This window comes from Meleagris gallopavo, chromosome 7, assembly GCF_905368555.1.
Source record: "Meleagris gallopavo chromosome 7, MGAL_WU_HG_1.1, whole genome shotgun sequence".
Lineage (NCBI taxonomy): Eukaryota > Metazoa > Chordata > Aves > Galliformes > Phasianidae > Meleagris > Meleagris gallopavo.
The window spans coordinates 34,195,259-34,220,434 of NC_139410.1; the positions used below are offsets into that span (position 1 = coordinate 34,195,259).

Here is a 25,176-nt window from a genome sequence, read left to right on the forward strand (position 1 = left end):
TTAACTCTTGCTGGATATGGATTTATTTCAGTTTCTTCTCAGCTAGCTGGTACAGTTGTCATCAGTCTGTACTTAATAAAGAAGTTGTTTTACAAAGCATAGAAAAAACTGTTCCACCTTTGTGCTTCTTACAGCATGTTTATTTTTGCATGTCCCTCATCTAAATTTGCCTGAATTAAGTAAACTCCATCTCGTGGAGATTGTGATGTACTGTTTTCAGGCACTTTTGTCCCATTCATGCCTCTTCTTTAATCGCTGAGAAGATTAAAACTATCAACTGCTTGCATTTTTTGGCAGACCTTCACAGAATGTGGGTAATACCAAACTGATTTGCCTTTCCAAAAGGATATTGCCATAGTTTTGATTTTGTTTTCGTCTGAGTTTATCTGAGATGACTCTGGAAAATACAAAATAAAAATTATTTTTAAAATGTAGTTTCTACACTTTGACAGCATTCAGTCCCTTCTTCCTTCTCTGTTGGCTTTTCCCATGTGACACAGTGACATATGAAGCTGGAGTGTAAATCCTCAGTAATACCAGGAGCACGTGGGGGGATGTGGAAGTCAATTTGAGTTTGAGGAGAAGTGCTTTCTGTTGACTAGATTTTGCTTCACAGTCTCTCTCTATTCAGAGTGTGTACTTGGATGTTGGATTCACAGTCACTAGTCCAGGAGAAAAGAGACACTATCAATTAAAGGGCTCAGAGGGCACAGCCACAGTTGAGCAGATTCCTGAAGGTGAATCTAACCTGCAGTTTCCTATGGCTGGAAGACCATAAATCACCCTAAAAAAGCAGGGTTGTCTTCTTCATAAAGAACTTAATTCTGTAAGCTTAGCTCCTGTTTCTGCTATGTGCAGATTGTTGGCATGTGTGCCACTGAACTTGGGTTGATTTCTGCTGCCCGGTTATCTATACATGGGTACATCTCCATTCTAATCACAAAGATGATGTGAAGGTTAATTTTTTGTTGTAGTTTAAGCCAGCAGTAGATATGTGTGTGTAATGATATGATTTATCAGAAAACAGAGGAAGGCAGATAAGCATAGCATGGTATTTCAGGATGCAGGCTATGTAGAGGTTTTCTTTATGGCTTGATGGGAGTGAAATTTATCTTACAGTTGTTCTTTTTTTTTGCCACACAGGGTTCATTAACTGACTTCCTCAAGGCTAACGTGGTTTCCTGGAACGAGCTGTGTCACATTGCTCAGACTATGGCTCGAGGCTTGGCTTATCTCCACGAGGATATTCCAGGGCTAAAGGATGGACATAAACCCGCCATCTCACATAGGTACGGTGCTGTGAGGGATCTGCAGCTGATGGTTAATGTTTAACCTGGAGCCAAAGGACATGAAATATGGATGGATACAAAGTACTCAGAAATTACTGTGATAACTTCCTTCTGTAGATATCAAGAGCCTAATAAGGAAAATCTGCCTGGCCTAAGCAGAAAGCGAGGCGATGTTTTATAGAGGGCAGCGAGGTGATGGCAATTAATGTAACTGTTTTTACAGAGCTACTTAAGTATCCTATGCAGTATATAAAATAATTGACAATATAGCTTTTGAAACAACTTAAACGCTTCCGTATGTAACTTTAAGTAAAACTGAATGCCTTCAGATGGAAACATACGCTGTAAGTGGTGTTTTTTTGTGGTATTTCTTTATACTATGTATATATACATATCACTTCATGTGATATTTCATGTTCTGGATTTCTAATTCTTTTCTTTAACTTGAAAGGGACATCAAGAGCAAGAATGTGCTGCTGAAAAACAACCTTACAGCCTGCATTGCTGATTTCGGTCTAGCTTTAAAGTTTGAGGCTGGAAAATCTGCAGGAGATACACATGGACAGGTAAAGATGGATTGTTTACAGAAACAACGCAACTGTAACTGAGTGTGGACAGAAATTGATAGTTTGTGCATTCTTCATGCGAAGGATACTGTATCATCAACTCTATTTGACCTTTAAGAGAGAGCAATTCTGACCTTCTTCTCACAGAATCAATTAATACTACTCAATTCTGTAGATAATTAAAGATGACAGATTTTTGTCCCCTCACTGCTCGCCCCTTTCCTCCCATTTCACACTGACGGGCAGCTCAGCTCCACCTCACCACTCTCTCACTTCCCTGCTTCGAAAGTACAGGAGGAGAAAATACAAGAGAGAAAGGCCCATGGGTTGAGATGAGCACAGGGAGATCCCTCACCAGCTCCCATCATGGCCAAAACAGACACAGCACAGGGAGATGAGTTGATTGCCTGTCCCTCTGCTATGAATTCAGAGCTTCCCATGCAGCAGGGAACTGGCTTTGTGTTGTGTACTTCTTAAATAACAAGCTTGAGCCTGGAGCATTATGGTTTCTGGAAAACTAAATTTATTCAGTTTGAGGCAGAATTTCAGTTTAGAGATAAAAATAAAATCCTTATGTTAGGATTATAAAACCTCAGTAGCACTGTTTAAGAGAAACGTATCTATTATTGTGGAGGCTGAATGTTCAGACATGGTGAAAGCTCTGATTTATTCATGTGACATAATTGCATCGTTGGTTGTGGGCAGAATGAAGGGGTAACCCCAGAGTTTCCATTTAACATCCAGATTTGCATAAATGTCTTTATAAAAATGTCTTTATAACTTTCTAGGTTTAAATAGGTTTTCTTTTGGTATTGTTACTTCTCCTGTTGGGGGGAGAGGCATAAGCAAGTTCTACATCTTGATGTGCAACTGTAATAATTCTCAAAAAATGTATCAAAAAAGTCAAAAAATGAGTGGCCTTCCTGTGACCTGAAAGGGAATAAGGAACAGTTTTAGCAAGTACATTGAATTATTTGTAGAAATCTGTTCTTTGAAATTATATTCAGACTTTCCTGATTCATAAATATCCTTCATAGGGCCAAGTTTAGAAAGGAAGCACAAAAACATTTCCTCTTATTCTAGAAGAATAGGATTTAGTTGTAAGCCAAGATAGCCATAGCTGGTTTCAGTCTTGGACGAAAGTTAGTGCTACTCTACACTGTTTTTATAATAAGCACCATCTCAATAGAATGATAATAGTGGGCACATTGGTTCTGAGTGTGCAATTTTGTTCTGTTTGTGTCTCTCCAGGTTGGCACACGAAGGTATATGGCTCCTGAGGTCCTAGAAGGTGCTATAAACTTCCAAAGGGATGCGTTTTTGAGAATAGACATGTATGCCATGGGCTTGGTCCTCTGGGAGCTGGCATCACGCTGCACTGCCTCAGATGGTGAGCAAAATGCCTGATTGCAATGCTTTATTAAATGGGTGACTGTTTTAAACAAGGAATGGGAAGGTAGGTTATGTGCATGCAATAATGTGCATTAAGGATGGTAGTGAACAAAGGAATTAAACACCAGCACCACGCCATTGCTTCATAATTGAATCTGTGTATCATGTCCCAGGTGAATGTTTTCTTCACCGTGCATTTTTTTCTCCTGGTGATGGCAAGGAGAAGGAATTGCTTCTGAACTCCTAACTTGTTTGATTTCCTGAGGTCAGCCTGACAGTGTCAGTGCCAACCAGTTTGTCTCTCAGTATTGTTTCTTTCCTGGCATGAAGAATGTTCACTGGTCAACATGTATTCTATTACAAAGAGCACTGCTGCAGCTAATGATGTTCTAGCTGCTCCTCAGCATGCATGCAAATCTTGGCCCTTCCTGAATCCTTGTGAAATGAACCAGAGGAATGAGAAATAAAGAAGATTCTGCTGCTGATTTAACTATAGGTGTGAGTGAGACACTGTTGTGAAAACTCAGTGCCTCCCTGCCCAGTCCTTCTCTTTGTTGGCACTGCTGTGACGTGAGTTTTAATGGGAGTCAGGAATTGCTGATAGCTCAGACTGAAAACATGGCTGTGTCAGCAATGTGCAGCACTGGGCTGTTAACTGGGAATCTGTCACAGCTGTGTATTTTTCCATGAAGCAAACTGTTCAGTCCAGTTTAAGCTATCAAGATTTCCAGTACTGTATTTCAAGTATGAACAGTTCTCTTTGATTTTAAAGCAGACAAGTTTTCACGGTGTCCAGCGTAAGTCAGGCTTAATGCAGGACAAGACAAAAGATGAGGCTCAAAATATCTGGGGAAAGCTCACTTTGCAGTGAAGTCTTCAATGAAACTAAGTAACTATGAAAGCTCTGCTTGGCTGCTGCTACCATTTGTCATAGAGTTCTTCTGGACCCGTGCAGCTGGAAAACATCCACTGAGAAACCCAGGGTGTAGCGGAGATCTGAGATGAGCACGAGGCCACTCAGTGCTTTTCTGCTCCAAATACTCCTCACAGAGTGGGAGCCACGAGGGAGGCTTTACCCGTTTAAAGATGTTAAGCTGTTTACTAACGGGATCGATGCGCTCTCGGAGGCAGACCCACATTCTGTATTGATTTCTCTTGCCTCTTTGTACTGTAAAACATACTTACCTAAATTTTACTAGAAGTGTGTTGTAGATCTCTCTGGCAGGTGTGGTTATTATTCCAGAAAGTGAGGGAGATGTGAAAGGGAAGCAGCCTCCCCGAGTCACAGCTGTGTGCAGCTCTGCACTCACAGCTGCTCTTTCTGTCTCCGAATGGCTTTGTTTTCTGCAGGTACCTGGAGTGCTCACTGAGCCTCGGTGGGCTCTGTGCTGTGCTTCTCTGCTCGTCTTCCCCTTCCTCCTTTCCCTGTGTACCTTGCGTGTGGCTGCCACGGGTGGGAGAGCAAAGGCTCTGAGCTGTCAGTGAGGGGCTGAGCTGCTGCTCGCCTGGCACAGTGTGAGCTTTAGCAGCACCAGAAGTGAAACCTCTGATGATGGGCTACGTTTCTAACACACATCTTCTTTCCTTTAAGCAGAACTTATGGTTTAGCTATTTTTTTTGTTTGTTTTGTTCATCTCCAGGCCCTGTAGATGAGTACATGTTGCCATTTGAAGAAGAAATTGGCCAGCATCCTTCCCTTGAAGACATGCAGGAAGTTGTGGTTCATAAAAAGAAGAGACCTGTTCTAAGAGAATGTTGGCAAAAGCATTCTGTAAGTAGTTCCTACTGGTACTGTATTTCAAGTATGAAGAGTTCTCTTAAATTTTATAAGCAGACAAGTTTTTATGGTGTCCAGCATAAGTACTGCACCAGGTTCTGTTGTGATTTGAATTTCAGGTAGTGTTAATCCTGGGTGGTGTTCACACGGGGGTCTTTTAGGAAGAATTTAAGCATAATCAAACTTAAATGGACTTAGGAACATCATAAAAAGTTCCCTCTCATCTTGAGTGGATTGAAAGTACTTTTTTTGGTTAAAGAAAAGATTCTTTGGTTTTACGTCTAAGATGAAAACATGCATGATAAAAATAAACGTAAGAAATAATAGTCTTGATTTCCTCCAGGAAAGCTACAAGCAGTGCATGTAATAACACAGGGTGAGCAGTGTCACGTGAGAAATTCTGGGAGCCGTTAGGGAGGAGTAAATTCTGTGAGTTGGCTTTGGGCTAGAGGCTTGCACTGATGTTGCTGTGCATTCCTCGCACTGTTTTACTTTGGTTTTGTTTTGCTTTGTTTTCAAAAAACGCGTTATTGGAAACAATAGATGACAGTGTCTGCAAGGAAAATGTGCGCGCTGCCATCTGCTCCCTGAAATCAGCACACTGCTGTGTTAGTTGGAGGGAAATGAGCTGCTGCGGGTGCAGATCCCCTTCTGTACCCTTCGATTTCATGTTGTCCCTGCATAGCTTCCCCTCTTGAGTGTGAGACATTACGAAGTACCGCAACGACTACCAGCAGATGGCAGTGTTGGGCACAAAGTAAACGAGGCGTAAGGCCCCACGACGTGCTGGGTTTCAAAACAAATTTGGCGACAGGGATAAAATGAGGCAGGTGTATCTTACACCGCAGCCTGCTGCTGGGAGTTCCAGGCAGCCCCCTGCACGGAGCTTGCTGAGCTCATGGCACGCTCCCTCACCCTGCCTCTGTTTGCCCACAGGGAATGGCGATGCTCTGTGAGACCATCGAGGAGTGCTGGGATCACGACGCAGAAGCCAGGCTGTCGGCGGGGTGCGTAGAAGAACGCATTATTCAGATGCAAAAATTAACTAACATTATAACAACAGAGGACATTGTGACTGTGGTCACAATGGTGACAAATGTTGACTTTCCTCCCAAAGAATCCAGTCTATGATAGTTGCACTGGTCACGTCACTGACCAACGGGACTCTTCACTGGAGCTGCTAAAGCTAACGGGACTGCTGTCGTCATTGTGTTCTGTGTGAAGCGACCGCGGGGTCTCCGGGAGCATCTTCAGGAGGTGTTTCCCTTTCTGCTCCCCCTCCTCCTCCCACACACGAATCCATGAGACTTTCTGCATTCCCTGCTGACGCCGGAAGGACGCGTGATGAGGTGGCAGTGGGCTGCTCAGGGCCTGAAACGAAGGGCGGACCTGGATGGGCTAACGGAGCGTTTTAAAAACTGACATCAGATTTCTTAATACCTGTCAGAAGAGACTAATTCCTTAAATGAACTACTGTTATTTTTTTTAAATCAAACATTTCATTTCAGATTTAAAAAAAAAAGAAAAAAAAAAAAGGGTAACTTGTTTTTATTGCATTTGCTGTTGTTTATAAAGATGACTATTGTAATGCCAATATGACACAGCTTGTGAATGTTTAGTGTGCTGCTGTTCGGTGTACATAAACAAAAGTAATCAAGTGGGATATAGCAAAGAGGCTTCCAAGTATTACTTAACCTCCCTCAACAAGGTATACCTCAGTTTCACCTCTGCTAAATTATGAGATTGACAACACTAACAAAATTGGAATAATAAATTGATCCATGTTTTGTAAATGATGTATTTCAAATTCACTGTGTTATTTAAAAAGGGTAAGCTATGCTTCATGCCAACAGTAAATGGCCATTCCTAAAGCAGTGTTTTTAGCCTTTTTCTTGTACTAGCTTGTTGTGTATAAAAAAAAAAAAAAGTGCTGTTTATTGAAACAACCTTTTCCTCCTGTTTTAGTTTGAAGCTTTTCTCTTACCTCCATTTCCCAGAGTATCTCATACATTTATTTAATGGAATACTATTTAGGTTTGCTGTGTCTGAGGAATAGTTGAAAGCTTAAGCATGACTTTTTTAATTTTCTGTGAGCTGTGACACTGGAAAGCTCTGAGATCTTAGACTTTTTTTTTATTTTATTTTAAAGAGAAGTCTTTTTCCTATTTATGTTTGTGACGAGGTCTGCCTAGCGTGTTCTCTGTTTCACTAAACAGGATGCAGTGGCTTCTGTGTCTCTGTTTCAGGATCACCTCAGGAAGCTCAGTTACCCCAAATTCCTTCCTCTCTGCTTTGAGATTCGCATCTTCACTTTACTTCAAGTTGGTGCCATCTTATCAGCGTACTGCTTGCTGTCTGTGATACACGGGCTTATCCAACCCCAACTGAAACCACCGCCACACTTTTCAGATGATAAACACTTAAAAATGTCAGGGATAATTTAGTCACAGCGTAACTTAAATATGCAATGACAAATCAGAGGTAACGAATACCGCTGTCCGTACCGCAGACTTGCAGAAACGTAGGGAAGAACACTGAAATTGCTTTCATAACTCCAGTGTTATTTTTGAGTTTCGAAGTCATGCCTTACATGTAAACTATAAATGAACTGGTAGATAGGTGCCAAAGTGCTTCTCAGAAGTACTGCTCCACCAGGTTTATTTGGTCCTTTACACAGAGTACAATAAATGTCGTAAATCTCTGGATTACAGAACTGATGTCAGCCAGTGCTGTGTGTTTTTATCATCGCGTGTTCATTATCACACTGAGCATTGGAGGGCTTCTGAAAGAAGCCTGTAATGTTACAGTTAGGGGCTCGCTGTGAACGTTACCTTGGAAGATTGGTCTGTACAGCCCCAAGGTGCTGTTTTACAGGGACTTCATCTCTGGCAAGAATAATGGAGGTTACAGCAAACAAGATGTAGGTCAGTGTGCTCTCAGCAGGGAGGGAAGGGAAGGCAGGGCTGCAGTGCAGCTGTGTGCTGCACTCCCTGTGCTGTGTCACACTGCTGCTCTGCCTTCTGCTGAGGTTCCATGTGGCTCAGAAGGGTTGCTGCTACTGCAGGGCGCAGCTCGGTGGTGTTCAGCTCGGTCATAAAAAGAAAAAGCTGCTTGTGGCCACTTGAATTGATGTTTTCATTTTGCTTCCATTTTTACTCCAGGGATGCCATCTTCTGCGCTCAGCGGGGCATAAACAGAGCTGCTGAGTTCTGAACAAATAAGGATCCATTTGTATTTTGCTAAAAACCTTTGTGCTCCCATTGAGTTTTAACCCCTTTCCCAGCAGAAGTAGAATAAATACAGGCCAAGTTCTCAAGCAAAGACTGGTCCTGTCCAAAACATGCAGCACTTTTGTGTTGTCCTCCAGACTTCAGCCACTGCAGGGTCTGGTAGCAGTGAGCTGCACCCCTGCACGTGCTGAGCTTTGCCCCAGGAAACCAAGATTGCTTTTCTTTGTGTTTTAAAACTGCATTGGGGTATATCTGAGCTTTTAAATACTGCACTACTCTGAATTTCCTGATTTGCAACAGCATAATTCAGTGCAGCTGTGAAAAAGATATTCACAGTACAAATGCTTTCCAATTAGGTCAGGTACAGCTGCTCTCGCAGGGCACTCTGGTTTACTTCTGGTTCACTGCTGGAGCATTAAACGTGCAAGCTGAGAAATGTCAGAGCCAGCATTTTTGGAGCATAAATGCAAGCAGGATGCAGCGAGGTTGATGCAGGTGGAAGCATTTCAGCATTACCCACGTGCAGTCAGTGCCTGCTGTCCCCGTGTTCTTTAGGAACAAATGCGTGGCTGAGCGCTGCAAAGCTCCCCGGTACCTCAGCTCCTGAGGAGAAGTCAGTCCAAAGACCAACACTGGTGCATTAACTACAACACAACCAGACAGGAAGACGACAGCTCCTGGTCATGTTAGCATTGGCCAGAAAGAACAGGGCCATCACTTTGCTCTTTTTCCAGCTTCTCGTTTGTAGCCTTTTTTAAGACGATGCCGTTTATTAGGAACACTTGGTACAAAATACAGAAAGCTGTAATGTGGGTTCATGGGCAAAACGATTCAAGTAGCATCCTTGATGGAACATCTTTTACCTCAGATACTCAACCAGCAGTACTTTTTTTTTTTTTAATTATTATTTTAAGTGCAGTTTCAGTCCATAAACTATTCGTTACCTCTCAAGACTTTGGTAAGCAATTATTTTAACTTTACTCTTTGTATTTGTCAGTGTTTTGGGCACAGGTTGTTGTACTACTGTCAGATGTGCTTGCTGTTTTTCTGCAAGTACAAAAAACAAACCAACTCCCTCCCCTCCCAGTAAAGTGATTGTTAAATATTGTACAAATACAAATGTATGCTCTTTTTCCCCTATTCCCCCAAAAGTTAAAATAAAAAATGTGACTACTACAACTTGCAGATGCATTTTTTTTGAGTTTGTAACACTGAAAGAGGAGTAACAGCTATTTCTCTATTTCTGCAGTCATTTCCCAAGCAGTTCTGCAGGAGCTGCTGTTGCTCACCAGCACTCAGGTGCCCCCAGCAGCACTGCGCAGCACAGAAGGGGGGGGGTGGAAGGGTTTGGAGATAATTGAGCTCAAACTCTGAAAACATTCAGCTTCATCAGCCCAGCCTGTGGGCTGGAGATACCTAACATCTTGTTCTATTTTCTTTTCCCAGCCTGCAGGATTGCAACTGTACATTTTGTCCTACAAGTGGCACTAGACTGAAGCCAGACTTGTTGGTTTTCTGTGAAACTGTAAATCACTTTTTCAGCATAGATCAGATACGTGGGTTCAAGACTATTAAATAAAGCCACTTCCACCTGCACAGGAGGAGCTTCAAAACAGCTTTAATGGGCAGTGTTGTGGAAGTGGTAACCTTGTCCACAAGTACAGCATTTCAGTCTGCAGCAGAGGTGCTGATCTCCCCCAGCACTGGGATAGCTTTCCTCCTGGCACTGCTGTCCTATTCTGGACCAAGGTTCTCAGATTTCCCACTCTGACCCTCAGCAACAGGGGTCTGAGCAAAGGTAGAAGAGGGAAGCTGCTCCAAGCAGCCCTTCTCCAACCCCATGCACAGTCCTGCAGTCCCCAGCCTTCTGCTCCTGTCCCCACTCTTTCCTTCCTAAGGACATAGAGGAGGGGCACATAGCTAACACCAGGCTTGACAAATTAGCTCATAAATGGCAGCTTTGAATTATGCTCACTGGACTGAAGAATGAACCAACTGTTGTTGCTGATTAAATACTTCTCTTTCTGTAAGAGTTTTTCTGCACAGAAAACCTTGCAACCTATTTTACTTGGTTTCTAACACGTTGCATTCTGATAGTCTCACGTACGTTGCCTGAGCCACCACTTGGAGGAACCACATCACTGCCACGACTCTCCTGCTAAATATTTTGCTGCCTTTCAAAGCACCGCTGTGTTCTGCAAGATGCACTGACAACATCTTCAAAAGTAAGGAAGCAGAGGAGGAAAGCAGCTGAACCACCAAGAGAGAAAGTGGGTGGGTAAGAGAGGCAGCTTCACATAAAAACATCACTTAGCAGATGAAGCTGGCTGTGAGTGAAGGTTTGGCCTGACATACAAAACTTAGAGTTGTACTGCAGATATATCAGAACCTACAGCCTGAAAGCCTGCAGTTTGCCACTGAGCTGAAGCAGTCTTAATCTGAGATGAAGAAACTCAGAAGAGCAACTGCTTTGATCTCTACAAAGTAAAAATAGTGAGGAAAAGGGGGAGCTTGCTCTTTTTAGCTCAGCTCAGTGCTTTTAAGGCCTTCAAATTACAAGTTAGTAGGACCACAGTTCTTCAAAATTAAAACAAATGCAAAAACAACTGGCCAAGCACAGCAAGGAAACCTTCTTGCAAAAATTTATTCATTTGGCCCCCGGACTGTGGGTGTTACATCCTGCAGAGACTGCAGTTACCTCCAAATGTCCCGATGCAGTGGTGCTGTGAGGTTCCAGACGTTCACAACCAACTCAGCGATGACGCTGCCCACTGCTTGACGTCCGTGGGGCAGTTGGGATACACCTGCAAAGCATCCATGATTTGATTGTTGTCCAAAAGCAGCTCCATTAAGAGGTACTCTCGCTGAGAACGCACTGACGGCCTTTCTATGGGCTTCACTAATTCCAGCTGCAGTAAGTGTTCAAATGCCTGAAAGCAAACAAAAAAAACATGAGGAGAAGGAAGAGAACATCGTTCTGAGCTGCACTGGTCAGTTTGAATGACACACGAGATGCTGTTTTAATAGAAGCCTGTGATGTGCTACAGCAACAGACAGACATTAAACACCAGCTCTGTTCTGCCCTCTGCCCGTTTTGGTAGATGGCAAGCCACGAGACATGAGTAGAATAGTATTTTCTAAGAAAACAATACTTAAAATCTTTTGTATATACAATCAAACTCAGCTTAAAAGTGACAAGATCAGAGTAGCTTTGGACTACTGAACTGCTGGTCGCAGAGTTAAGTTCATTAACTGAACACATCTGCACAGCCACATGTTGGGCTACTGCAGTACGGGGATGAAATGCCAGCCCAGAGCCCAGCCTGAGCCCAGCTAAATGCCAGGAACAGAGGAACAGAGCAACAGCCCAGCAGCCCCAACGAGCACCAGGTAACCAAAGTGATATTTGTCAGTTTGCACTTCTGAGTGCAGTTGGTTGGAGGCAAATACTGTCCTACCAGACCACACACTGACTCAGAACACCACTCAGACACGGATCAAGAAAAACAGATTTTTGATGTGGTAACATTATTCAGTTTTGGAAACAGCAGAAGCAAACAAGCAAGCTGAGGACAGCTACACAATTAGACCAAACACAAATCCCTCCTCGTGGGAGCACGAGCCACTTGTGCTAACAGTCATTTCTGCCGGCCACCACACTTAAATCGGTGGTGCTCATTTGAAAACCAAGAACCCGCAGCACGCTGCACTCACACTTGAGCGCCTGCCGGGAAGGAGCGGGCAGAGACCAGCAGAGGGCAGTGCAGCACCGGGAGCACAAGGCAGGGCTGCGGCTGCCCCCAGCACGGCTCTGCCGGCACGGCTTCCAGCTCCGTCTCAGCGCGGTGCGTGACTGCCCGCCCGACGCGTGCACCTGCAAAAAACACATCTAAATACTTCAGAAAAAGGTACGTCTCAGGTTTACCTTCATAACGACGGGCTTTTCGAAGTTGTACATGCAGTGTGCCTTCCTTTGTATGAACTTCTGAAATTCTGCAGAGGTGAGAGGCAGGAAAAGTTACTTGGGGTGAAGCGAGTAATTTATTTTTATGTAAAACTGATGCATTGCTCTTACCATTGTAAACCATCTGGAAGTTAAATGGCTCTCCTTCATAAACCTCATTTAAGTGTTTCATAGCTATAATTAGGCAGATTTCCAGGACAGACAAACCTAGAGGGAAAGACAAGACCTCTAAGTGTTTTTCTTAAGCTTACCCGAAATGCAAGCAGCTCATATGCAATTTTTAATACTTTTTGTAAGCTGTAGGCTTCACGTATTTCTGGTTTTTATCTTCATAATTGTAATGAAATTCCAGAATGGAGAGGCTAGATAAAGTAGAGCATTAGTTCTCCACATACTTGAAACGAGAATGCTAAGAAGCTGTTTGTCAAAACACCAGAAATTTAACAAAAAATCATTATTGCAGATGATGCCTGATATCCAGGCTGGATGTGGTTCTGGGCAGCCTGGGCTGCTGGTTGATGACCCTGCACATAGCAGGGGATTGAAACAAGATGATCGTTGTGGTCCTTTTCAACCCAGGCCATTCTGTGATTCTTTGATATAGCATGACGGAGAATTTTAGGCAGCATCAAATCAATCTACATGCTGCTGTACAGGATGTCACGAAATGAGAGTTTGAAGGGGTAACTTGCCATGCAAAGCTAAAGAAGTGATGCAGTGAAATGCTAACAGGACACTGAGAATCACAGGGCCAAGCAAACCAAAGCCTGCAACTTCCAGGAGCCAAGAAGCAGCAGTGGGACAAAAGCAGTTCCTCCTGTAAATGCATTTGGGCTCTGTACCCTCAGCAGCTATTTCTTTTTTTCACTGTTTGTACAAATTCTCAAACATTCACCAAAGAAAACTTCAGCATGTTGCTCAACACATTTGCTGAGGTTCAGGAAGGGAACTCCTGGATGTTTAGGTCCAAGCAGCACTACTTGCAGGGTTTTTTTTCATTCACACTCCCCACCATCACCAGCACAGAAGGTGTTTTCCCTTCTTCTGTCATTGCCATGGGACAGCAGTGCAACCCCTGCCCACACTACCAGCACTTTCTTTGGCACTCAGTGCCTCAGACACACTGTAGTGGGGCACTGGCCAAGCTCCCCATGCAGTAATTATACAAATCCTTCACTGTATAACTGAATTTCTGGTTTATTCAGCACTGTTTCATCCACGCACAGATGTAAGAATGCAGATAAGTGGGGAGCAGCCCCTATGGGTAGATGTATTCCCCGACCCACCCATGCCCTCAGGGATCAGTGTGTTACACAGCAGCCCTAACGTCAGAAGAACCTCAAGGATGGACTCGATGCTTTCTGTACTATTAAACACACAGATGAAAAAGGCCTGAGCTTTACCGTGGACAATATTTGCTTTTGAGTCCATCCTGTACTGCTTGCTTGCCTCCTGAAGATCTGATGCGGTGATAAGAGGGTGACGAACAGTAACATTACTTAGAGCAAGCATCTAAAAATAAAACAGAAGGCATTTTTCATTTAATCACTAATTACCAGACACACTTTCTACTCAGAGATGGAATGCAGAAGAACACATTTCCCCTGGAGTCACCTACTGGAAACACTCATGAATAAACCCTGCACACCCAGTATGCTCATACAAAAACCTTGTAAATAGCTGGTAGCTACATCTATGTTTTGCCAGGAAGGTTTTCCAGGCTCAAAATTTTAAAGCCTCCTCACCAGAGGACATAAACACTCATTAGCTTGTTTATATTAATTTCAATGGATTAGCATACTTCAGTGATTGCTGCAAGAAATTACTTACAGCTATTCTAAACAGACTTCTGTATGCAGAGCTACTCGTGTCACTGCTAGGAAAGCATCTGATGGCAGCTCATGGTTTGCAGGATACAGGGTACCAACTAAGGGCATCTAATAAATATTCTTCATTTGGCTGTCACAGAATGCCAGTTTTGAACGAACTGGAGTTAATAAACACACAGTTGTCTGACCTCTTTCACCACCACTCCTTCAAAGCTATGGATTATCCAGGACCTTCATACAGCAGCAGGTACAAGCACTGACCTTCACTTGCTTTCTTTAGTAGTCCAGTATTCATTGAGACAGAAAAGCTGGCTTTCAGTGACTGCCTCCTACTTTTGCATGACTGTGTGATGAAAAAATGTCTATTTTATCTACTGAATGCAGATCTTCCACTGAGATCATCCAATGCTTTCTGCCACCTCATACTTTTTTTTTGTCCTCTTCCTCTCCTTGCAGGTGTCAGTGTAACAGCCTCAAAAAGGAGCGTGATCACCCAGCTTCCAAAGGAACAGAACGAGGTTTTGGACTACAAAGGCTAATAGGGATCAGCTCTGACACACCCTGGAGCTCAAAGAAAAGTTACTCCCATCATGGCCATGGACTCTTTCTGGCATTCATCCATACCACACAGAAAGAAACAGGTGCTGCTAAACTCTGAATAACTGGCAAACTTGTAACTAACTCAATGAAACAGAGGACTACCAGAGAAGAAACACTGACCACCCTCTGCTTTCAGCATCAGAGCCAGAAGCCAGCGATCCATGTATCACAGAGGACAAAAACTCAGAGTTGGGAAAAGCTGCAAACACTGTGCAGGACAGCCCACCACAAAGCTGAAGGTATATATATCTGAATACTTGCACACGGTGACACATAAGCACTTCTGCTTAGTAGGTTTCCCACAGAGGCAGAAGCACGTAGATATTTTATGGTGCTTAAATTAATGTTACCTATCTTCTGTAAGATGTTTCACGTAAAGTTCTGACAGCTGCCTCGAAAACAGCTGTGATCTCCACAGGTGATGGTAATTCAGGGAGATACTGTACCCAAATACATACCAGCAGGAAGTGGAGCGAACGCAGGTCTTTGCTGTAGTGAAAGAGGTTCTGCAGTACGTCTTGAACAGCTTTGTCTTCTGATAGAAGCTACAAAAAAAGTGCTATTTTCATCATCTCAGCACGTCACTTGTTAGCTAACCATCACACAGAGCTCAGCCTGCACTGCCAATACAGTTCTTCATGTGTAACCTGAACTTTTTGGTCTTGTGTGCAACACTTCTGCATCCACACTTCGGTAATCAAAGATTGGCTACTGCAATTTGATTTAACTCAGAAGATATCATATACTGAAAGGAAATACTAATCTAAGACAAAAAGATCTTACTGTACAAGTTTTACTAAAGCCAAATATCGAGAGCTTTAGATACCTGAATATTGCTATTCCATTTCTGTGCAAAAGCCTTGTCAGGAAATTCAGCAGGAAGAGAAAGCTGCTCCTTGAATATCCTAATGTACTGCTTAAAAGCAAAGGAATTCATCAAATAGATCCGTCGGTGAGAGAACCTCGATTTCACTCTCTTCTCCAAGAGCTCCAGAATATCCTTGTAAAAATAATCATTATTATTACTTAGTGCATTCTTTGTTACAGTGGAAATGACAATTAAAAACCCACCCAAGTGAATTCTCAGACTTCAGGCGTTCCTTTGCTAATTACTGTAACTGACATGCCTTGAAGTGCCTGAGAATTTGCCATTCACCCAAACCACGTGGTGCACTACATCACACACAATAATTAGTTGCTAGGATACGTGGCAAATTTCTCCACAGATGATGCAAATATTTCAGTTCCTTAAGCCTGAGCTCGAGACGTTGCGGCCCCTCATGGCTGGAGAGAAGCTGTGTGCTGGCAGGTATGGCAGCTGGCAGCTCACGTGCCTTCTGTCAGCCTGAAAAAATCCAGCTACAAAAAATGCTAAGAGCCAATTCGTATCTTCCTAGGCTGTCACACAGAGCTCAGCACGTCTGCCATCAAGTTGGTGGCAGAAGATAATGCAGAAAATCTTATTTTTCTCAGAGCTGATAGCAATAGATTAGCATCAGAAGCAAGCTGTGTTTCCTCCACTTGGAGCAACGCAGTCCTGTTCCCCCCACCTTCTGCTGTGACAGAACGATTACACTATTTCTTGCAATTTTTCCCTTCTCCCTTTTACTTGCAACAAAACCAGCTTTCAGAATAGCAGAATCCCTCACCAGAAAGCATGGTAAGAGTCAACAGAGCACCAACAGTGAAAAAAATTTGGCTTAGAAGACACACACACACAACAAGCAGTTGAAAAACTAAGCAGCAATGGCTATCACAACCACAACACATCTTCCAGATGCAGATTCCAAAGCAGAGCAATATTGGGTTCTAAACTATGAGTGATGGAGAAGCCTGCCTTGGACAATGGAGCAAAAGAAAGGACTGTAATTTAATATATCAATTATTAACCATTCTATTAAGTTGTAGCAATCTGCTCAGTTAAATACCACCCAAGCCCAATCAACCTCAGATCCAGGCTTCAGTTGAAGATTTAATGATTATTGCTCATTAATCCCTTTGCAACCAATAGAGCTTACTAAGAAAAACAGTATGATTTTAAGTATCATCTTCCAGTGTTAGCAGTAATTACTTCACAGTACACACACATAGCTGTCCTCATTTCTCCACAATGTGGTTGTAAAAATCACAACAAGTTTAATAAGGGTTTAAAATCCATGTTCAACATGCCAGTGTTACAGCAGAAGCACCCTACTGAACTGTTTCCTTTTAAAAAAAATCTAAAAATAAAATAAAATCCCTTTTGCTCAGAATAACGATTTAAATACGAGCCTATCCTTATCAAAAAGTCACCAAGAGTGAATGAAATCAGAATGCAAAACAGCCACACGGATAAACACAGCTCTTCTGTGGTAACATAGGACAAACAGCCCATTCTCTCCTTAGAGACACAAACCTGCTCCCTGAACAGGAAAAATGAGGGTTTCCAACCTTTTTGGTTGGCTGTGTTTGCTGTCAGTGTCAGTTTCAATCCAAAAGTCACAGCGATGGTTAACTGAGAAAGTCTCAGTGAATTAAGAAATGTGTCAGAAGTGGAGAACAGAGAACACTGCAACTAAGAAAGAGCTGAATATTTTTGAAGTGCAAGTTCTTACCTGCCTGCATGTGAGTCCAATAACGGTTACTGGAGTCTGTGCTGACTGGGATACATCAAACAGGTTGTACAGCAGCGTCTGGTTCTTGTGATGCACAAACAAGTCAAATTCATCCAGCACAAACAGGACTGGGCAGCTGCTGGTTCTGTCTCCTGTGATAACAAGTTACAAAATGAGCGTGGTTGCATCACTGTCACTTCCATTTCTACACCTTTGCTTCACATCTCCTGCTCTTAATGACGTGCAGACTTACTTTCAGCTATTTCCCTGAGCCCTCCTCTTATATATGTTCCTACATCACTGAAAAGATACACAGACTGCTAAGTTTTATGCTATTTTGCCAAACATCATTTCTGGGTGCAAGGGACAAATTTCTATGGCTATTTTTTAGAAACACTATTTTTAATAAGTTCAGTCAGAACAAAAGAATCTACCCTTCATAGCTGACCCTCGCATATAAATCTTTATGGCACCACTTAAGTCTATGTTTGTTTAGAATTATGCATTTTTTACATTATTTTGTAACCACAACATTCTTGGGCCTCCTTACAAAGCTTCTACAAGACAATGAAGAAACAGCTGCATGCTTTCCGGTCAAGTGACAAATAAACACACAGTTCCAGAACAGGGCTGGTGCTGCTTACCTTTCCTTAAAGCTTCAAGAAGGAACACAAGATTTTCTGCAAAACTGCCCTATACAGAGGAGAAAAGTTTCACAGTCATTTTGCAGCATCCTTGTCAGAACTCTACAAGCTGAGACATTTAGACAAGCTCACTTCCTCCTAAAACTGTGATAACAAAACCAGTCCACATTTGGAAAGCTACAGTGTTACTTCATGGTGTATAATCAGAACTCTTCCAGCAGAGGAAACTGATTGTTCCACATGGACACCAGATCTCTGGCAATCCCAAACAAATTCCCTCAGCCTTAAATCAGTGATCAGAAGGATGTGTGTATTCAATTCAACTTACAAATAGCATTTTCTTTTCTTAAATAGCCACTGCACACCCATTTTCTACTTACACATGCACAACATCCATCCCCTAACAGGTACCACTGAAAACCAGCAGACTCCCACTTTTTCACTTGCAACCTTATGAGATCAAACATTCCCAGCAGAAAACAGTAAACTGCTATAACAATTCTTCTTCAGTTGCTACTTCTGTGCCAAGAAGTATGTCAGATGGAAATGAATTCTAAATGAAGACCACAAGCCCTATTGAAGAACACAGAAAAGCCAGTTTCTGTGTTGAAAGTTTACTCTGGGAAGGCGAGCTGCAGAACCTCAGAAAAGGTCTCTATGGACAGAATAAGGACATTCCTGCAAATTAGTCTGTTTGGAATTAGAAAGCTATGAGTTTGAAGAAGTATTCCACAATAAGCTAAAGGGAAATAGAGTTAGGGTAATTAAACATAAATAGTTTTATCCATAGCTTTTACTTTTGGTAGTAGAGCTGTAGACATTGAAAGGTTCTTCTAGTTCTCTGATGAAAAGTGAACACTTAATGCTGAAACTGAACACTTGCTATTTCCTTTTATGTCTGCAGCCACATTTAAGAAAATTTTAGCTCATCCATTCTATGAAAGGATAAGCAGAAAAGCAAAGGCAAGCCTAGGAAGCAAGCATTTGCAAAAGATAATAAAGTCTGACTACAGCACACAGTCCATCTTGTATTCCACCCTGCCTAGTCCTCTGGAGTCCACCTTAGTTAATTAATCTCTGTGTTACTGACTTCAGTACTCATGTAAGGAGGTTTCCCATCTTTGGGAAAAACGTCAATAAAAGCAAATATTAAAAGTCTATGCAAAATGAGAGTTCCAAGAAGGCAGCAAACTGGATAGATATCCACATACATTAGAGAAGGTTTCAAATATACTAAAGATGGTGCTTTTGGGCCAGTTAATTTGCTTACTGTTTGTCTTGAGATGTTATAAAACTGCTGTTTCCAAAATTCTCTTATCCTCTGAACACAGCCTCTTTGGAATGAAGAATATTCACTTCGTACAGAAGATTCAGGTAAGTCTTAAGAGAGTCTTTCCTTTCCTCCATTTATTTATTTTAAGCTGAAGTGAACGTTTTCTGAAGAGCTTTCCAAAATTAGCCATGTTCAGCACTTCTATAGAACGGGTTTTTAGGCATGCATGAAGTGTTTGTAAACCACGGTCATTACAGGTAAAGGCTGCTACATCCCTTAAACACAGCCAGCCCACTGTAACCTTGCTAATGAATTCAAAGCCCATTTGTTCTCAACAAGCTGCATTCTACAAAGCTAGTTTTCTAGGCAAGGATTTTAGAGGGAGATAAGCAAAGAATATAATAAAGCTGATACTTACAAAAACTTTATCCCCAACCACATTTTCCAGATGCAGCTGCCTGGTGATTTCCTTCAAGGCCACTTTATCATTTGTCTGCAAAAGCCCTGAAAGAAAACGACTGCTTGTGAAGAACTGGTGGCTCTCCCTCATTCCAAGCAGCCATGCCTACAGCCACTAGAAACGTACCCAGAAGCTTCTCTCACTTTCAAGCCTTACAAAGGCAGGCCTTTGTGAAAATACAGACGAGATGGTAATATTCCATATATAATACAAAGTTACTTCAAGTAACTTGCTCACAGCTGAGCTGATTTCTAGCATTCTGAGAGAAAGTCAAGTTATGTGCGTGTAAAGGAAGACGTTCTGGAGCTAGCAGACAAGCAAATCCACATTCGAGGATAGCCTGCAAGTGTCAAAACTAAAACTCTCCTGAAGTACACATAATACACAGCAGCTGAATGCAACGTATTTGAGGAGTGCTGCATTACTTGCCATTCAGATGAACTTCCAAGAGGTTCTCTTTAACTTGTTTCATTTCTCTGAGGTCTTTTAAGACGTGATTCAATAACTAGGAAAAAAGACACAAAGCTTCTTTATAGCAAGATTAGCACATTAACTATAACAAATATCTACAAATTGGTATTCCTACACAGCAAACAGTATGTGCAGTTTCATTAGGTGACAAAACTTTGAGTATTTTCAGAAGTATTAAAGGGAAAACTTCACATTCACTTCATGACATATTAATGCTCCATAAGCAGATGCCATTTATTCTGGATAACCTCTTATCCAACAACTTCAAAGCTTACCAAATACAAGAAAATTAAAAATATCTATTTTCTGCACAGCAAGAACACTTGTTGCTTAACTAACAAATTCACAAATCTAAGAAAGTAAACATCAATTCTACTTAAAAAGTAGCAAGAAGTACACAGGTGGAAGAATCCTTATTTATTATGGGTGTATTGGCTCTTTTTTTCCTCCCCTTCATAGTATTTTGGCAATCATCCTTCTTTCAAAGCACTCTGGGTAAAGAAAGAAGGCAACAGCAGATTGTTTTCAAAATACAAACCAAGAAATCTATCAACAAATTGGTGGAACGATTTCAAGTATCAGCTGTATCATGGGTGTGTTTTACCACCTATTCAAGTATTTATATTCAACTGCACTTAAAACATGGAAGGCTTAGCTTTAGCTCTTGGGAAGAGCTCCAAAGTTAATCTCAGACATATCTTTCAGTAAAAACTAACCTATTTATTAAATTACACACTCATGCAAACATAAAAGAAATGCTTACATAATAGGATGCTTTGGGTAGATGTGATTGCTTCACGTGCCTCAACTAAAGAATTCCTTAAATATACAAAATCCATGCTTACTACAAGCGAAATACATAATGTTCTAACATAAATAATGTTCCATATCCTTGTAACTTAGATAACAACATTATCTGACAAAATCAGATTAAGATGCACTGCCATTCTTTAAATATAAATATGTAGAAGTGTACAAATCTACCCTTGTATGGGAACTGCTGAGTCACAGCCTGAACCACTGATGGAGCACCTGGGGAAAGGACCAGGCAGCTGGAAGCACAGGTGAAGGCAATTCACCTGTGAGACAGGAGGGGGTGCAGCCTGGCTCCACCTCTCTTAGATCTCATTTAAGGGCTGACTGCCCCTAGGAAGGATCTTCTGCTGGAGATTCTTCCTTGATGAAGCTTTCCTCTAGGAACCTAGAATCCTCTGATAAAGGTGAGCAATCTTCTTCCCTTTCTTTATAGCACTTTTCTATAGTGTTGGTCTTTCTATCATCACACTTTTTCCCTTGTACTGATCTGTCCCACTGCTGTAACTCTTCAGTGTTTTCCTTCAGTTTTTGGATACCTTTTCAGTAATTTTTACAGATACCTGATAGTAACAGCAGGTGAACTTTTCAAGGATTTCTCAAATAAAACCTGGCTTTAATTGCAAAGTACTTCTATGGCAAGTACTATAGCAGAAGAGTAAGTAACAAGAAAAATGTGAAAGACTCCATGAAACCTGGTAGAGACAGGGTAGAGACAGAAAGGTTCCAAAACCATGTATACTTCTGCAAGCACATTATAAGGATGGACAGGCATGTGGTTTTGTTAGGTGCAGATGAAGCAGCTGGGTTTTTTTTGTTCTTCTTATAGTTATTTTTATGAAATCACTATAAACTCAGCATTTGGAACACTTCAAATATTTGGGTGTTTTTTAGCACAACTATTTCTCCATTCTCCACTCAACAGAATTAGCCACAATAAATCTAAGAATGCTTTTTTGTTCTGCATAAACAACTTTTAAAAGCAGGCACAGGGATAAAAACTAGCTCCAAAAGCTCTCATGACTTCAGTGAAGTCACCTCCTCTATGCTTTATTAAACCTTGTGCAACTTGTAATTTGTGCCCATACCGCAGTCTTTCCTGATCCACGGGGTCCAATAATGAGGGCAGAATTACTTTCTCCATGAACTGCAGTTTGCTTCAGCAGTTCCAGCAGATGCCTGTGATGTAAACAGCAATACATTGAGCTTCAGATCAGGCAACATTCACTGAAATTAGGGAAAATTCAAAGAATCTTTCAAACAGAAGAAAAAAAACTATGCATTTCAATTTCCTTTCAGCACAAACATCATGCAAAATGTAGTAAGAGTACAAAAGCTGAGTGATTTGATCTCTTAAAATATTTTGAGATATTAAATAATGTGGAAGAGTATCACTAACTTACAAAGTTCTACAATTCTCTACCATCAAAGCACAAACTAAAAAATTAAGATCACTTTCTGTGACTCCAGTGTAGCATATGAAGAAAGAAGACTGGCCAATATATTCAAGGAAAATCTTGATACCAATAAAACAATTAATAATCTACTGGAGTATTACTGATTTTTGATAATCTTGATAAAACTGATTTTGTGCTGAATCTTTGTTCAAAGCTTACGAATGATAACAGCAACACTGATCATCATGTTTGTATTCCATGACCACCCAAAGAAACAAAGTAAATTTGTAAATTTTCTTCAGAGAAATTAGTGACCTAGTATCACATTCAAAGTACTCAAAAAAAAAAAAAAACCACACATTTCCAATTCACAAACATTTACAGATGTATAAACTTAAGCTTATACTTCAATTAGAATGTTCACACTGCATGCATACTTTCAAAGCAGTTGTCACGGACTGGCTGTTGCAAATATATTCACTTTTCTCTGCTATTTGAGACCTAACTATAGTGAAGATTTTACCAGATTATGTTTCTACTCTGGCTGAAGTAGGAATTATTTATGATTTCAGTCTGGTTACTCACTTGTACTGCTGACCCATCCCAAACAATTTTCCCATAGCATGATGGTGACACAGTCTTTCACGTAGCATTTTTTGCACCTACGGATATAACACAAGACTGAGAAATGACACTTGGTACTTCAAACACCTGATTGTACCAATAATGTAATTAATGCAGTAAATTATAGCAAAATATGCATGCAGTTATTCTACATGTAAGCTTTAGTTGTCCTCCATGGTAGAGTAAGAAATAAGTTGCCATAAACAGAATATTCAACAGGAAAAAATACATATATCTGGTAACAGCCATGTCAATCTTTAGTCTCTTTTATTCCAATTTCTTCACTCCCAAAGGGCTGTTACACACTACCAAAACTAGCTCACTAATTCATAATTCTAAATTACATAACATAGGTCAGAAAACATTTGCCAGCAGACTTTAAAAAAAAAAGTAACCCAGTAATCTATCTCTGGTCAGACTTACACTAAATAGACTTTTTGCACAACTGGTAACAACACTGCTGCCTACAGTTACTGGTGGTTATAAAATAACAAATGTATCATCTTTCAAAATTCAATTCAGATTCACAGCTCCTAAAAATTGAGGGGGGAGAAAAACTGAAGCTAGAAGCTATATGTTGCAAACAAAGAACAGAATAAAGTTGTAAGCACCAGAATGACAATTGAATAAAGATCCAAAGTTTTTCAACTTAGTAAATATCTGTATTTTGACCATTTGTTGGGATGTATTTAATGGGATAACTTCAGATATCTATCTGCATTGCCCTGTTTTCCACTTCAAAAACCTGTTGTTTGGAACTCTTCCACTTTCAAATGTCCAAATCTCAGCATCACAGCATGTTTTTTTTTCTACCACCTGGCCAGCAGCACACAAATTGGTGCATCCCAGTTTCTAAAAGCTGACAGGACTCTATGCCACTACTTCTCCGTCTCTGATATAAGCAGTTGAGAAATACCTGCATGCTGCATCAGTTTGTATTGCCTAAAAAGTATCCTGAATGCTATGGAGGGCCTGCTTTGCAGGGGGGTTGGATTTGATGATCTCTAGAGGTCCTTTCCAGCCCCTACAGCTTTGTGATTCTGTAATGCTTGGTGTTCTATTTGTGTCACGGCAAAGATTTTTAGAGATTAAGTTGCAAACTGTCAGTGAAGTGTTACTCCTTAAAAACAACAACAACAACAAAAAAATCACACTTCAGCATCGGGCATTTTAAGTGAATGTCCCAAATCTGACCCAACAGTTACCTGTATCATTATCACATGTGTCATTGCTGTCCCACTCTCTCAAACTGAGTTGGGTTGATCTTACCCAACCCATCTTTTTTTTCTACTACATTCTTCACTTGCACCTCTTAGCTGAATCCTTTCTCATTTCTACAAAATCTAAGAAAGACAACAAAGCCTGCAGTCATCTCCCACATAAATCAATACTGAGCAAGCACTGCATGCCAAACACTTCATGCTTCTCCCATTCTAGGCAGCAGCCAAGCTGTGCTTGCCTGCCTGATTTTTCAGCTACTTTTTCCTCTGCTGAAGTCCTACTGACTTCATTTCCAGATTTATTCTGTTCCAATGAATGACCCCCTGTGAACAGCCATCCATTCATAAGAGTGAAAAGATTTTTCTGCTAGGAAGGGCTAGTCAGAAATTATAGAATTACACGGATGGCAGAGGACAGAAAGGACAGAGGACAGTCGCTTTCACGACTCAAAGCTGGCTAATCAAGGTGTTACCGACCTGCGAGATGCACTCCCCATCTGAACCACTGCTGTCCTTTAACTTCCGTTTATTCATTGCAGAAGATTATATCCTTAAATAAGAAAGACAATATAATCGTTAACTATTTGCAAAAGGAATTAATTTAGGATATGTTACTCGAAAACTGCTATTCGAGACGCTGGCAGGCTCTGTTTAACCCGAGCAGCAGGACGCTCACCCGCAGGTGAGCTGTGCTAACGCACACCCAGCATCTAGGAGGGCCGAAATCCGCGCCGCAGTTTCACGGCGACCCCCGCTATCCCGCAGCCATCCTATGGAAATCCGCCTCCAGAGAGCTGCCCGGCGCTGAGGGGTCCCTGAAAAGCCCTTCAAAGAAGACAGCAGCCTCGCAGCCCGTCCCGCTCCTCAGCCCCTCACCTGAGGTGACGCCGTCAACCGCCGCCCCCTCGCGCGCGCGCCCCTCCCGCTCTATTCCCAGCAGCGCCCGCGCTGCCCGCCCGCCCGTATCACGTGACCTCCATCGCCCCGCCTTTCCGGCCCGGCCCACCCCCTACTTCCTTCCCCCCTCAGCTCC

At 41.8% G+C, this 25,176-nt stretch overlaps 2 protein-coding genes across 7 annotated transcripts in view; one reads left to right on the top strand and one right to left on the bottom strand.

Annotated features, from left to right (window-relative positions):
* ACVR2A (activin A receptor type 2A) overlaps nt 1-9,433 on the top strand; it is a 55,685-nt gene extending 46,252 nt beyond the window's left edge. The window contains exons 7-11 of the mRNA XM_003207751.5: nt 1,144-1,289; nt 1,741-1,855; nt 3,107-3,245; nt 4,888-5,018; nt 5,961-9,433. Of these exons, the coding sequence (XP_003207799.1) occupies nt 1,144-1,289; nt 1,741-1,855; nt 3,107-3,245; nt 4,888-5,018; nt 5,961-6,155 (726 nt within the window). The 3' untranslated portion in view covers nt 6,156-9,433. The remainder of the gene's footprint in view (nt 1-1,143; nt 1,290-1,740; nt 1,856-3,106; nt 3,246-4,887; nt 5,019-5,960) is intronic.
* Nucleotides 119-25,147, bottom strand: ORC4 (origin recognition complex subunit 4). Of its 6 annotated transcripts, none has more exons than XM_085227896.1 (15): nt 25,020-25,147; nt 24,621-24,693; nt 22,885-22,961; nt 21,991-22,081; nt 20,048-20,123; nt 19,577-19,662; nt 17,886-17,934; nt 17,242-17,393; nt 15,474-15,647; nt 15,106-15,192; nt 13,622-13,730; nt 12,330-12,425; nt 12,180-12,247; nt 10,953-11,184; nt 119-397 (listed from the first exon to the last, which is right to left on the bottom strand). In XM_085227896.1, exons 2-14 carry the CDS (start codon nt 24,675-24,677, stop codon nt 10,996-10,998), a joined length of 1,311 nt encoding a protein of 436 aa, XP_085084022.1. In that variant the 5' UTR covers nt 24,678-24,693; nt 25,020-25,147; the 3' UTR covers nt 119-397; nt 10,953-10,995. The 6 variants fall into 6 exon arrangements, with proteins under 6 accessions (XP_085084022.1, XP_085084021.1, XP_085084020.1 ...); XM_085227895.1 differs by lacking the exon at nt 119-397 and adding an exon at nt 2,377-2,785; XM_085227894.1 differs by lacking the exon at nt 119-397 and adding an exon at nt 7,666-8,233.
* Nucleotides 25,148-25,176: the final 29 nt, after the last annotated feature.